Source organism: Pan troglodytes, chromosome 4 (genome assembly GCF_028858775.2).
Source record: "Pan troglodytes isolate AG18354 chromosome 4, NHGRI_mPanTro3-v2.0_pri, whole genome shotgun sequence".
Lineage (NCBI taxonomy): Eukaryota > Metazoa > Chordata > Mammalia > Primates > Hominidae > Pan > Pan troglodytes.
Window position 1 is genome coordinate 42,920,652 of NC_072402.2, and position 13,239 is coordinate 42,933,890.

Here is a 13,239-nt window from a genome sequence, read left to right on the forward strand (position 1 = left end):
ACATACATACAAACATAAATTGTTCATTGTATTATGCAAATTTTACCTCAATAAAAAAGCTAACAAACCTAAGAAAAACAAGGCACAGTCCACCGAGGGGGCTTTCAGAAGCTGTCATCCTCTGCCAGCACCGTGCTAGGAAAAGAACGCATCTTGCTGGGGGTAAATGATTTGGCCCAGCTCTGCTGCATGTGATTTCAGCCCCACAATAAACATCCTCACACTTTCAGCATTTTCAAAGCTGGGAGGTTTGAAGACTTCAGCTTCAGTCTCAGGTTTGCTGAATACTGTGAAGGACTGATGGAACCGGAGTAGATTCCATAACCAGAAGATCAAACTTATTCCTGAGCCTGGCAACCCCCTTGCTGAAGTTTACTAGCATAGCATATAAATGTAAAATACCCAGTTACAAACCCCAACACTGAGCCATTAAAAAGGTTCTTGATTAATATGAGGACTCATAAATGCTTAAAAGTAATTCTACCTAGAAGTTTCAGCTCAGGCATTTTAAACAGAGGCAGAAGGAAGTTTTGTTCTAATTTTTAAATGTGAATAATTAACCTCCCAGGAGGAAAAATAGCAGAATTTTAAGAGCAGTTCAAGCCAATAAATGTCCAATTTAAAAATAGATTAGTACTGCTGGTACCAACTGCCACCCTGACTTATCTCAGTGGCAATTAACATGAAATCAGTCATTACTTCAGTCAAACTGTTAGAGCCTGCACGCCCCTTTGCTCTGCTTTCAGGCACTTAAATGCTGGAATGAACCAATTTGGGGGAGATTATGGCTTGTGTAAAAGGCATTTAAAAATTCACATTTTTGCTACACTAAATGTTGTTACCAAAAAAGCTGTTACTACAGATTTTGTATTCTAAAAATCAGTTTCTTCCAGTTAGAAATACCATTAGTCATTATTTCTTAAGGTTTAGATCTAGCATTAAATAAATACATATTAACACACCCAACTATACAACAGGCTTTGGCTAGCAGTATAAGAATAAAAAAGCAATGGTTCAGTCAGTTTTGTTCTAATACGTCATCATACAGAAAGGCAAATCCTTCCTGAGCCTCTTGAGGAGAACCTAGTTGCCAAAGTGTTCCTAGAAATTTCCTGTCAAGAAATTTCACTATAAAGAGACTCCAGGGTATGAACATGCTTGTGACTGCCCCAGCATAAAGCCTCCCTAATCGTCTTCTTTCAAAAGCAAAGCAAAGAAAAGAGGAGTAAGAAGAGGAGAAAAGAGGAGGGGAGAGAAAGAGAAAAGGGAAGACGAGAAGAAATAATAAAGAAATGAAGGGAGTAATCTTGTTTCTCTGTTTCAGAAGCAGCTAACCCTGGAGAGAGAATGGACCAAGCTAAACATTAACCATTGCTGCTGGTAGGCCTCTGACAGCACAAGGTTGTGAGCCTGTCTTTCAGAAACCAGCTAGCTGGGTTCAAAACCAAGCCCATCATGTAGAAGTTATGTGACCTTGAAGAAGTTAATTAGACTCTCTGAACCTTTGGTTCTTTATCCACCAATAAAAATAATCTCACCTACCTCCCAGGGTTGTAGGTCCAAGTGTATAATGTACAAATGAATAAATTAAGACAGTCTCACTCCTGTTGTCGTTCCCTTGTCATTGAAAAGACACTGAGTACAAATGGATAGATGCTATCCAAAGAGGACACGTTCAGTGCCTGGATCATGGCACTTTGCCCCTCTCCATGGTCTGAAGCACTAATGGCTGGAATCTAACCTGGAAGGTTGGTTACCCTTGTTGATGCTGTAGCAGGAAAGTCAGAATATAGCCAATGCTATTGTATTTTTTATTTAAAAAAAATTAAATAAAATAGTGATCCATTGCATATAAAACTGAACTGGAGTCCATAGTTTACGGTGGGGAAGGCTCAGAAGATAGAGGCAAGAATGTAGCTGCAGCATTTTCTTTTTCTTCATATCTAGGAGGCAATTCAGATGGAAGATGTGGAGTGTGTGAGGCCTCAGAAGACGAATTCATCCCAGAAATGGTATATATAGATTCACAGTCTCTTTCAGAGGCTGCACCCTCTGAAGTTGGGGTCCTGCTAAAGAGAAGGAGAGAGAACATGAAGGGGAGGGGATGAAAACAGTGACACCCCTTTAGTACTAGGTTCTTTTCAAATGTTTGATTACATGCACTTAAGAGTATTTGCAAGAATCTGAGGAGTAATTTCTCCCTCACTCTACTTTTCATAGATTTGTTTTGATTTCTTACCTCTTCCTTTTCCTAGAGCTGAGTGTAACATTAAGACAGTCTCACTCCTGCTGTCATTCCCTTTGTCATTGAAAAGACATTGAAAACAAATTTACAGACACCATCCAAAGAGAACATAGACACATACACACACACACACACACACACAGTCTTACTGTTCTCTGCTATTCTGTCTTCTGGGACAGCTAACATAAGGTAGACAAACTTATGCATATGGAAAATTAAAACATTAAGCCACAAACCTGAAGGACGGCAGGAAGGCATACTGGCTAATGGAGTGGGCTCTAACAAAGGCCAGCCTGCACTGGAATCTACTCTGCTGCTTCCCAGCTGTGTGATCTTGGGCAAGTTAGTTAACACTGCTAAAGCTCAGTTTCCTTATCTTGAAATGAAGATGATAACATTCCTTTCTCCTAGACTGGATATGAGAGTTACATAAACTAATGCAAGAAAAGCCAGACCCTAGGACACAGAAATCATAGTAGCAGCAGCAGTAGTTTAAGTTACTAGACACTGATTTTAGGGCTTGGGGAAGTTTATCATTAGAAGAAAAAAAATACAAACATTCACGATGAGAATTCTACAGAGGTCCAGCCCTAGCCTGCCCTTTCTCCATGCAGGGCTGTTCCCACATGCACCTCCCTGGATCCCCCCATCACGACCCCATATGAAGCTCTAAAGCCAATTCTGTCCTTGTCAGCCACCTCTTTCCCTCTCCCATCAGATAACCTGTCCCCCTGCTTTTGTGGGAAAAGAATCTCTACACAACTTCATTCCCTCCAGGCCCCAGAGGAAAGGCACCCTGGCCCCTGCTCCAAGGCCCACTGCCTGCTCTGTCAAGGCAGGGTGGAGAGGGAGTTCCTTAAACACGAATAACAAGGTAAGGTGGTGCTATCCCCAGCAATGAGCACCAGTCTCTCTGTGCCTGCTGCTCACTGCATGCAAAAATGCACATATCTCATTGTCTTACCTGCTTCACCCTGTGACAATGTGAAGCAATTCTTCCTTCCCTTCCTAAACCCTGGTTTCCCATTCTAGAAGGTACCACCAGAGCCTTCTCCAGCCCTGCTCCCTGAGCACACCATTTCTGGGGTATGCACAAGCTCCTCCTGGGGGTTTCCCACTAGTCCCTGACTCTTTGCCCTCCTGGTTCTCCAACAACCTCTGCAGCTCCATCTCCATCACCTCCTCTCTCTCCCAAAACCCAGCCCCTCCCAATCTGCCTCCAAGGCCCTCATCTCACTGTACCGCCACCATCAGCCGCCCACCATCCTTTCCCCACCGAAACCAAGCTCATCACTCACGTCCTCTCAGTTGGGGACCTCTGAGCTTCCCTGTCACTCACCCTGGAACTCATCATCTTTGCCTCTTCCTCAATGTCATTCTCCATCCAGACCCCCTCCCCCAGGCTCCTGGCACCTCAGGCCCATCCCACTAGAGCCTGCCTCGCTGCATTCTGTGTGGGGTGGGTATTGACCTGATATTCTCTGCGGCCCAGGGAAGGAGCGAATATTGAAGGAGAGGCCCAGTTGTGTTGGATCAGGGCTCAGGCTGACTTTAGCCAGTCACTCCAGCACGGCCATCAGAGTACTAAAGCCCTTCTGTAACTGTTGGGGATCCCCTGAGACCCTCACACCTCTCCATGATCTAAAGCAGTGAAGCCTAGCATAGCAGGGGCCTCCTGGCCCAGTCCTGGTGCTCAGTCTGATTGGTGGGTCATTAAACATTCTTTTTTTCCCCCTGAGATAGAGTCTCTCTCTGTTGCCCAGGCTGGAGTGCAGTGGCGCGATCTCGGCTTGGAGCAGAAGAATAGGGTGTGGAGGCAGGGAATCTACGGCCGTTTCACGCTGACTTCCTAGAACTAAATTGAAAGGAAAACCCTAACTTTCCACCCCTAAGTAACAAAAGGACCAAAGACTACTCCCTTTGCAAACACCCACCTTTCGGCAGATGGGAAATTGAAAGTGCCTCTAATTGGTTGCTTTTTGCAACCAATCAGACATTTGCATAGGACAACAACTTTGTAACTTCACTTCAGCCTCTGATTGGCTGCTTTCTGCAACCAATCAGACGGATTGTGGGCCACCACTTCATTTACATGAGGTGAACACAAAGTGGCCAATGGGAAACCTCTAGGGGTGATTTGGACCCAAGAAGATTCTGGAACTGGGCCCTTGAGCAGCTGTTCAGGCTTGCTCCCACCCTGTGGAGTATATACTTCCATTTTCAATAAAATTTTGCTTTTGTTGCTTCATTCTTTCCTTGCTTCGTTTGTGCATTTTGTCCAGTTCTTTGTTCAAAACACAAAGTTCGTGGACACCCTCCGCCGGTAACAGGCTCACTGCAACCTCTGTCTCTTGCGTTCAATCGATCCTCATGCCTCAGCCTCCCGAGTAGCTAGGATTACAGGTGCCTGCCACCATCCCCAGCTAATTCTTCTATTTTTCGTAGAGACAGGGTTTTGCCACGTTGGCCAGGCTGGTCCCAAACTCCTAAGCTCAAGTGATCCACTCACCTTGGCCTCCCAAAATGCTGGGATTACAGGTGTGAGCCACAGCACCCGGCAAGGGTTGTTAAACATTCTGAGTATCACCCCTGTTAGGAGCACATAAAGATGCCTGGAGTAGGCTTCATATTAACCCAGCATGATCACTTTATCATTTTTAACTTATGTGCTGCCCAAAGTTTCTGCAAAGGTACTGTTAATATCAAGACACTAATTCTGACATAACATCAGCAAAAAAGATACACTTGAATGCCTCCTGGTGAACCACACAGCCTTAATACTAGTGTGGCCTGAATTCAGGCCTCTCTTGAAGTTCAAATTGAAATTCTTACCCATAGTTGAAAATACTGTAATATGAAGGGGGGTTTTCATTCGGAAGCAGACTGTTAGTTCCAGGACTCTCAGCGACCGCAGAAGCTGAAGATTCAGGAAAGTAAGGTGGTGGAGGGGGTGGAAATATTATTACCGAGTCACCTAAGGCAAAACAATATTTAGTTGAAGACAGGTGGGTAATAAATGGAAGCAAATTAGCAAAAGCAAAATTAATTATATATTTGGCCCATCTATATAAAAGGTCAACACACCTGCTGCTAACTCAAAATTTAAAAAGTAAGCCCATTAAACGTATAGAGATAGAAAAGTAGACTAGGTTACCAGGGGCTAGGAGGTGTTCGGGAGGAGGAAGGGAGTGGGAATTGCTGTTTGGTGAGTACAGAGTTGCTGTTTGGGATAATGGAAGAGTTCCAGAAATTGATGATGATAATGGTTGAACAACATTGTGACTGTATTCAATGCCACTAAACCATTTAAAAATGGTTTGGCTGGATGCAGTGGCTCACACCTATAATCCCAGCACTTCAGGAAGCTGAGGAGGAAGGATCGCTTGAGCCCAGGAGTTGGAGACCAGCCTGGGCAACACAGCGATATCTCATCTCAAAAAAATTAAAAGAAAAAAATTAGCCAGATGTGGGAGTACACGCCTGCAGTCCCAGCTACTCGGAAGGCTGAGATAGGAGGACTGCTTGAGCCCAGGAGTTCTAGGCTGCAGTGAACTATGATTGCACCACTGCACTCCAGCCTGGGTGACAGAGCAAGACCCTGTCTTAAAAAAAAAAAAAAAAGCCAGGCGTGGTGGCTCACGCCTGTAATCCCAGCATTTTGGGAGGCCGAAGCAGGTGGATCACTTGAGGTCAGGAGTTCAAGACCAGCCTGGCCAATACGGCGAAACCCTGTCTCTGCTAAAAATACAAAGAAAAAACAATCAGGCAGGCGTGGTGGCAGGCGCTTGTAATCCCAGCTACTCGGGAGGCTGAGGCAGCAGAATTGCTTGAACCCGGGAGGCAGCGGTTGTGGTGAGCCAGGATCATGCCACTGCACTCCAGCCTGGGCGACAGAGTGAGATTCTGCTTCAAAACAAAACAAAACAAAACAAAACAAAAAGCAGTTTAAATTGTTTATGCTATATATATATATATATTTTTTTTTTTTTTACCACAAATTTTTTAAAAGTAGGCCTACATTTCAGAATCCAGAGTGCTGACCATTATGGTATGAAAGCGGGTCTATATTTTGTAGCAAGTCTAAGCCCAAGCCTTTTTGTGAATTGTTTGCTAACAAGCTCCTTTCCCTCCTCTGGGGTGTCTACTGCTGAAAAAGCTTTTCTAGTTTTCAGCCTACAACTTTAATTCACAAGTTAGCTGTTGGCTAAAGTGCCTTGTTCCTCAAATGTAGTTTCAGCCCCTGAGCAAATGACAGTAAGCCATACTACAGCCCCTAACTGTTATTTACCAAAATTTCACCCATACAGATGAAGGTTGAACCCAAAGAAGTTTGGTTTTTGCATTTCTGTGGCTACTGTTCACTCCAGAATACATCCTCATGTTTTGAGGAGAAACTAGGGACCAGATACAAGCTCTAATTTGTATTCCGATTCCAATATAAAATGCACCACACAAGTGGACCAGAACAGTGTAGAGCTCTGGCAGCACCACTGCTGGGGGCCTGGTGAAAGCCGCTGAGAAGCTGGCAATAGCAATAACAGTTCAGAAAAAATGAAGAAGATGGGGCTTTACTTCCCTGTAGTGGTTCACACTCCTAGCATGTCTGATGCTTGCTTAGGGTGGCATAGGATTCTTTAAAGTGATGGGGGTTCCAACCTGAACAAGCTAGGCGACCTCCTTGACCTCAGCCGCCACAGCTGTAAACTGCAGGCCAGGCAGTCCCTGCATCACAGGACAGATAGAAGGAAGGACTAGATGGACTGATTTGCATCTGGCAGTGAACACAGTGCGGAGCACAGAGCCAACTCTCTCAGCTCAACACCAGCCGAGGGCACTGATTTGCATGATGAAGAAACACCACAGAGGCAATTGGCCACTGGCTCCTCTCTACCCTTCATGAGCCACAGCAGCCTCAATCATTTCCCAGAGGGAATTTAGCCCTTCAGAAAATGCATTAATTCCATCTCCCCTTCCTTCTGCAAGGAGAAGGCAATGAGAGTTTAAAATATGTTTTGCTAATCTAAAGGTGAGAAAGCATAATAGTGGTCCTGAGATTCTCATTTACTTTTTTAGAAGGTCTTGGTAGGTTAGAGGAATTGGGGTTGTGTTCACTTCCATTACACACCGTAGAATAAAGAACCTGTGAAGTAACCCTTGAGGGCAGGCCAATCACCTCTCAAAAACACACAAGGATATGCTCCAGTAACCCTGTTACCTCCAAGGTTCTCCAGCCCTTTGGCCCAGCAGCTCGGCCTGCCCACACCCTGCAACCTGCTCTCCCTGGAAAGAGGCCTCTCCTCTGCGAGTTCCCTTTCATGCATCTTTCAGAACTTGATGTCCTCTGTGAGCAGACAACATACACACCCCTCCAAGGAGAGCTGTCTCATATACCTGCTGTGTATCCAGGATAGCACTGAGTGTACCCACAACATGGAGAGCATGCTTCTCGGATTCTAAAAATGTAAACCCTATTCCACAATATCAAAGGAGAGGACTTAGGATGCAAGATTTTCATAGGTTTGATGGGGGCTTAAAGGGTTAAGTAGAAAAGATTTTAAACCATGCGGTGCCAACTTCAGGACAAGGACACCAGGAGCAGCACCACAGCTCTGTCCACTCTGATTCCAGCTACCAGGTGGAAGTCTGGGCCCCAAAACTCCCCTCGAACCGTTCCCAACTAGATGAAAGCATAGCAGCGTTGGATGAACATATTTACTTGTACCCCACGGTGTTCCTCAAGAGCACTGAGAACATCTAACAAATTAAAGGGAGCCCCTTTTTTCATGTAATAACTTCCAAGAACACTTGGTGAAGGATAAAATGGAATCACACCCACGTGCCCTGGGCAGGGTGCTATGCAAGGGCTATTCTGTGGGTGTGCCCACACACTTGGGTTGGAACCTTGCTCTACCACTTGCTAGGGTGTGACCTTAGGCAAGTCACTTGATATCTACATGCCTCATCTTCTTCCTGTGTAACATGGAGGTACTAACATTATCTGCCTCCTTGGATTGCTGTAGGTGTGAATGAATTTCACACAGGGGACCTTTAAGAGCACATGATAAAGCACTTAAATGGGTGTTTGGCACAAAAATAGACCCTATATAAGTGTTAGCTATTGTGAATATATAACTAATATTTGTGTTTTCACCATAAATATATTAATGCATAAATATATTAATAAATAAGCTGGGAGCATCCACCCTGGCTCTACACAAGGAATGGCTGCAGATCCATCTGCCTCCTCTCCAAGGCTGGTGCCATGCAAGTCCAGCAACCCAGTTCCTCCCCTCCAGGCTGCAGTCAGTGAATTCCACTGCTTCCAGTAGACAGCCCCAAACAGGAGACGCATCTCACTTGTCACATTCCCTCTCTGTCCCCTCCATGGTTTCTGTTCTGAAGATCTCTTTTCCTAGCCTTTTAAATGTCAATGGTTTCACAACTTTACTCTTTCAAAAGTAGGAGACTGAAAAAAAGTGATCTGCCAATGAGCAGCGATGGGGTTTTTCCTTGGTTGTGTGAAGCTGAGGCCAACGCTACTGCTTCAAAGGCTTTGCCTCAGCCCTGCAGCCATGGATGATATCACAAAAAAAGAAGGACAACACAGAGACAGTGCAGAGGCCCCTCAAAACACCTGAAGACTGCTGGACTCAGACAGATCCAGAATCCTAGAATGTTAGTGCTACAGGAATCTTAGAGAGGCACTGCTCATTTTATAGAGACATAAACCAAGGCAGGAGAGGTTAAGGACTTACAAGGACAGCCAGCTAGTGACAGCCTGGGAGGAGAAACCAAGTGTCCCACAACTAAAATGCTATGTGGTTTTGGTGTGAGAATAACAGGGGTAACAGGGTCACTTAGTGAGTCCCTAAGGTGGCAGAAGGCTCCAAGGCTGTCCTCATGGTTCTTCTCACTTTCCTCTTAATTTGCTCTGTGACCTCAGTCAAGGTCACTGCTTAATATCCCAATGCTTTGCAAAGTAGGAAAGAGTTGCTGGGGGGGAAAAGATGTATACAAGGTTCCTACGGGGCTTCCCACAGCAGCACCATTGTGTATGTACACATGATGGGGGTGTGTGCGTGTGCACACACATGTGTGAGAGATGGAAGAATTGAGAAAGAGAATCCAGACGAGAACCAAGAGCAGCTGGTGAAACCCTGCTGCAAAGCCACTGTGATAGAAGCAAGAACGCAAACGACAGCAACCCACCTACAGTGACCTGGACAGGCTCCATAATCTGGATCTGTCCCTCTTCTCTCTCAGAGGCATCCTGGCCAGCATTCAGCGTGTTTCTCTTCTTAACATGGGCAACCACGAAGAAACACAATCCCACAAGCACAATCAAGGGCCCCATGATCTGCAGAGAAAGGAACCCACACATCCGGGGTTCTGAGTCGCCAGTGTCTGTCTCGTTTAGCGGTTCCTGCGCCCAGTTGGAGCCACATCCAGGGACCCAAATGCCCAGGACGCTGATGAGCATGCCGCTTGTCAAGAACAGAAACCCAAAGATAAGGCACTGGGCAAACTGGCGGCTCTCTCCACAGATGAAGGCTCGGTCGGGGTCCATCTGCTGACCTCTCTGCAGCCCTGCACGGAGCTGAAGTTGCGCCCGGGAGCGGGCCAGGATCACAGCCCCAAGCCCAACCACGGCACATGCAGGCCCCGCCACCTTGAGCACCATGGGGCAGTCTGGGAGGGGCTTATATTGGCATGCCTGGAACCCAAAGATGGAGAGCAGGACTCCCACACACAACAAGACGGCGCCGAAGACAAAGAAGCAGAAGATGAGTTTGCTGACGTGTCTGTCCTGCTGGTCCCCATCTGGCTCAGCAGCAGCTGCAGGAGACATGTCCAGGAGAGGCCCCTTCCCGGAGGCAGGGTGGGATGTGTTTTCTTCCCTCCAAGATTTCAGCAGCTCTGCAAACACAACCAAACACCAAATTAACGTGGGCACAGGTGTTCCAGAACCACCCTGGTTTTTTGCTGATCATTTCTGAAATCACACCACGATGAGGCCTTGAGGGTAGAACTTTATACAACTGATAAGCTGTAGAACAGTGAGTTGGTTTATGAGTCAGATAAACTAGCATTCAGAAACTCCTAAATATGTAATTTTACAAGATATTCAAAACAGGAAATTAAATTACTACACATCTAAGGGTATCTTTTTTAAAAAATGAAAGAACAAAAGTAGCTGGGTGTGGCATTTCCTTTTCTGAGTCTTACAAACTCATTTCCCTGGGGAAAAAAGCACTGGTGAATGAGGGAAGAACCACAGGGATTCTGATTGCAAATGCCCCACTTTTCATCATAGCTGCTCTCAGCATTTTCAAGTCAGTTCAGTAACTAACTTTCCATTTCCTGTTTTAGACTACAGCAGCTTTCCATTTCATGTTTTATTCTAAGGCTACATCTACAAAAGACCCAATTTCAGCAATTTCAATAGAATAAGAAGTCTGTTCAGGAACACAGTGGGTTTGGTGGACTTTTAAGTTGATTCTATCAAAATGTGGTTCTTGAGGCCAGGCGTGGTGGCTTGCGCCTGTAATCCCAGCACTTTGGGAGGCAGAGGCAGGCAGATTGCTTGAGCTCAGGAGTTCGAGACCAGCCTGGGTGACATAGCAAAACCCCATCTCTGCTAAAAATACAAACTTTAGCCAGGCATGGTGCCTGTGGTCCCAGCTACTTGGTAGGCTGAGGTGGGAGGATTGCTTGAGCCCGGGAGCTGGAGGTTGCAGTGAGCCAAGATCACACCACTACTCTCCAGCCTGGGCAACAGAGCGAGACCCTGCCAAAAACAAAACAAAACAAAACAAAATGGTTCTTGGGTTCTCAACAAGCACAGACTGGTGACCCAGTTGCTTGGATCTGGGATGACCCTGGAAAGTGTGGCACAGCAGGTCAACAGGAGCTCAATTTTCAGAGTGGACAGGTACCCAAAGGCTGGTGTGGCCTCTCACTCACCCTCCTCCATGGTGTCACCTACTTCCACAAAGAGGTTGAGACTCAGTTAAAAAACAAGCAGCCAATAAAACTGCTAGTTATAAAGCACAAAATGGGTGGAAGGGGGGAACTTGGCTTTGAAAGAATAGTATAAGTGGAATCAAGTGAGAAAGCACCTTCCAGAAAATCACCCAAGCCCTGTACTTCAGGGGTATAATATATTAAATATGCCAAGTGGTTGTTAAAGAGTTGTCTAGCTTACACAGAGCTGACCTAATTATCTCGTTATCTTATTTTACTCCAATGAATGGGATATTTTACCAGGACCCCGTAAGTCAGGTCCTGCATTTGCAAAGACAATCCAAAATCGTGAAGACTATTTTCACCTGCCCAAGGAAAGAAAACTTTTAAAATATTTTGTGCCGCTCACATCCATGGTCCCATGAAGGAACTCAAGACTGAGGCCCTAAGCCCAAGATGATCTTGACAAACCAAAATCACACCGAGGGAAGGTCAGTTTAGGTAAAGAAAGCAAACAGGCAATCTTACACTGGGAAAAACTTTTCCAGGAAAAAGTATGATAGAATCAGAAGGAAGTTGGAGAAAAAAAGGAAATATAGGAGGGAAAAAAGCTTTCATTTCAAACTTGGAAAAACTTGATATACAGATGCAGTTAAGCTGAGACAAAGCATTGCACTAATTTTTTAATCTTCCCATTTTTTATTAAGTCAGTAACATCCTGCAGTGAATAAGAATTTCATATTGAGTGTACAGTAGTCCTCATTTATCCTACAGGGAGTACATTCCAAAACTCTCAGTGGAATGAAACGATGGAGAGTCCTGAAACCTATATATATTGGTTTTTTGTTATTGTTGTTGTTTTAATTTTTTTCCTGAATCATGCAATCTCTTTTGCGGTTTCGGAGACAAGGAAGAGAAGGGTGATTCTCGGCTGCAAAGTCCTATCAGGAATTCATTTATTCCCAGTATAGTCAACTTTGCAGTGAGTCACAAGGCTTCAACTGTCTTAAGGCAAATTCCCAAACACCAGTAAATAGAAGCCCAAAACTGAATCTGTAGTTTCTTGTCCGTGGACTAGTGGACGGAGCACCTGGCTGAGTGTTCACCTCTGATTCAAAATAGTGTGGAAATATTCTCTCTCTCTCCTTCCCCCACAGATGCACTCACAAACGGATACAAAGACACCCACATTCACTCGCAATGAAATCTTTTCCAAACACCACCCTACACTTAAACTCCCCAAAGCCAAACTCCCCTCTCCAACACTCCTATTGGTTTTCCAAAAGACATTTCCAAAATTCACAGCACCTCTCCACGTCCAAAGCTATGGTGCGTTTGGGGAACGAAACGAGAGGCAAATGCCTTCTGTGCGAAATCGGTTTGCGGCTTTTAAGGAGCCCGAGCGCAAGCAACAGCCGGAGAAGCTCGCAGGGACGCAGGTTGGGCTCGGATACCCAGCGCCTCCGCGCTGCCGCGGCTCCCCGCGCCCAGCCTGGCCGCACAGCTCAGCGCCCGACCCGCCGCCGCCGGCGCAGGCGCGCGGGCTGGGGCAGCTTACCTGAAGCTGGGTCCGGCGCCTGGCTGACCGCGCTGCTGTGGGCACTGGCTGGGCGCGGCGTCCGCCTCCGCACGCGGCCTCGGCTGCGCCGGCCGCCCTGCACCCTACCCACCGCGCGTCCTGGTGCGGAGGGCGGACCCGGCAGTATTTAGAGAAGGAGGCGGTGCTGCGCGGGCGCCGCGGCCCGGGGAGGGCAGGGAAGGGCAGTGCAGGAGCGACCGCTGGGAGCTGGCCGCCACCGGGGGCCCGGGGCGCGCCCGCGAGGGAATGGAGAGCCAGGGGCGGCTTCGGAACCCAGGGCTGGCGGGTTTGGCAGCCTCCGCGCTCGTGGCCGTGCGCGCGAGGAATCTGGGAGAAATGGGCACCTTCCACGGCTGCCTGGCCCGCACACCTGGCGGGGCCGGCGAGTTGAGATGCCCCCGCCGGCTGGCGGAACTGTGCGCCCCGCCCGCCGAGGCCCGCTCCCCCTCGA

General features: G+C 46.8%; 1 protein-coding gene across 2 annotated transcripts; it reads right to left on the minus strand.

Moving 5' to 3' along the window:
- Positions 1-1,788: 1,788 nt before the first annotated feature.
- On the minus strand, positions 1,789-12,895 carry TMEM171 (transmembrane protein 171). Of its 2 annotated transcripts, none has more exons than XM_001152753.7 (4): positions 12,768-12,895; positions 9,455-10,162; positions 5,078-5,219; positions 1,789-2,066 (listed from the first exon to the last, which is right to left on the minus strand). In XM_001152753.7, the coding sequence occupies exons 2-4, from the start codon at positions 10,092-10,094 to the stop codon at positions 1,877-1,879; spliced, it is 972 nt and encodes a 323-aa protein (XP_001152753.3). In that variant the 5' UTR covers positions 10,095-10,162; positions 12,768-12,895; the 3' UTR covers positions 1,789-1,876. The 2 variants fall into 2 exon arrangements, with proteins under 2 accessions (XP_001152753.3, XP_009447304.3); XM_009449029.5 differs by having other exon boundaries at positions 1,789-2,069.
- Between the last annotated feature and the right edge of the window lie 344 nt (positions 12,896-13,239).

Bases quoted from the DNA above. Each gene is read 5' to 3' on its own strand.
- TMEM171 (XM_009449029.5), bottom strand. From the start codon at position 10,094: ATGTCTCCTGCAGCTGCTGCTGAGCCAGATGGGGACCAGCAGGACAGA. The intron at 5,220-9,454 runs GTGGGTTGCTGT...GTTTTGCCTTAG, and splicing joins GCCTGTCCAGGTCACTGTAG to GTGACTCGGTAATAATATTT. The intron at 2,070-5,077 runs GTAAGAATTTCA...CCTTCTCTTTAG, and splicing joins TACAGTATTTTCAACTATGG to CAGGACCCCAACTTCAGAGG.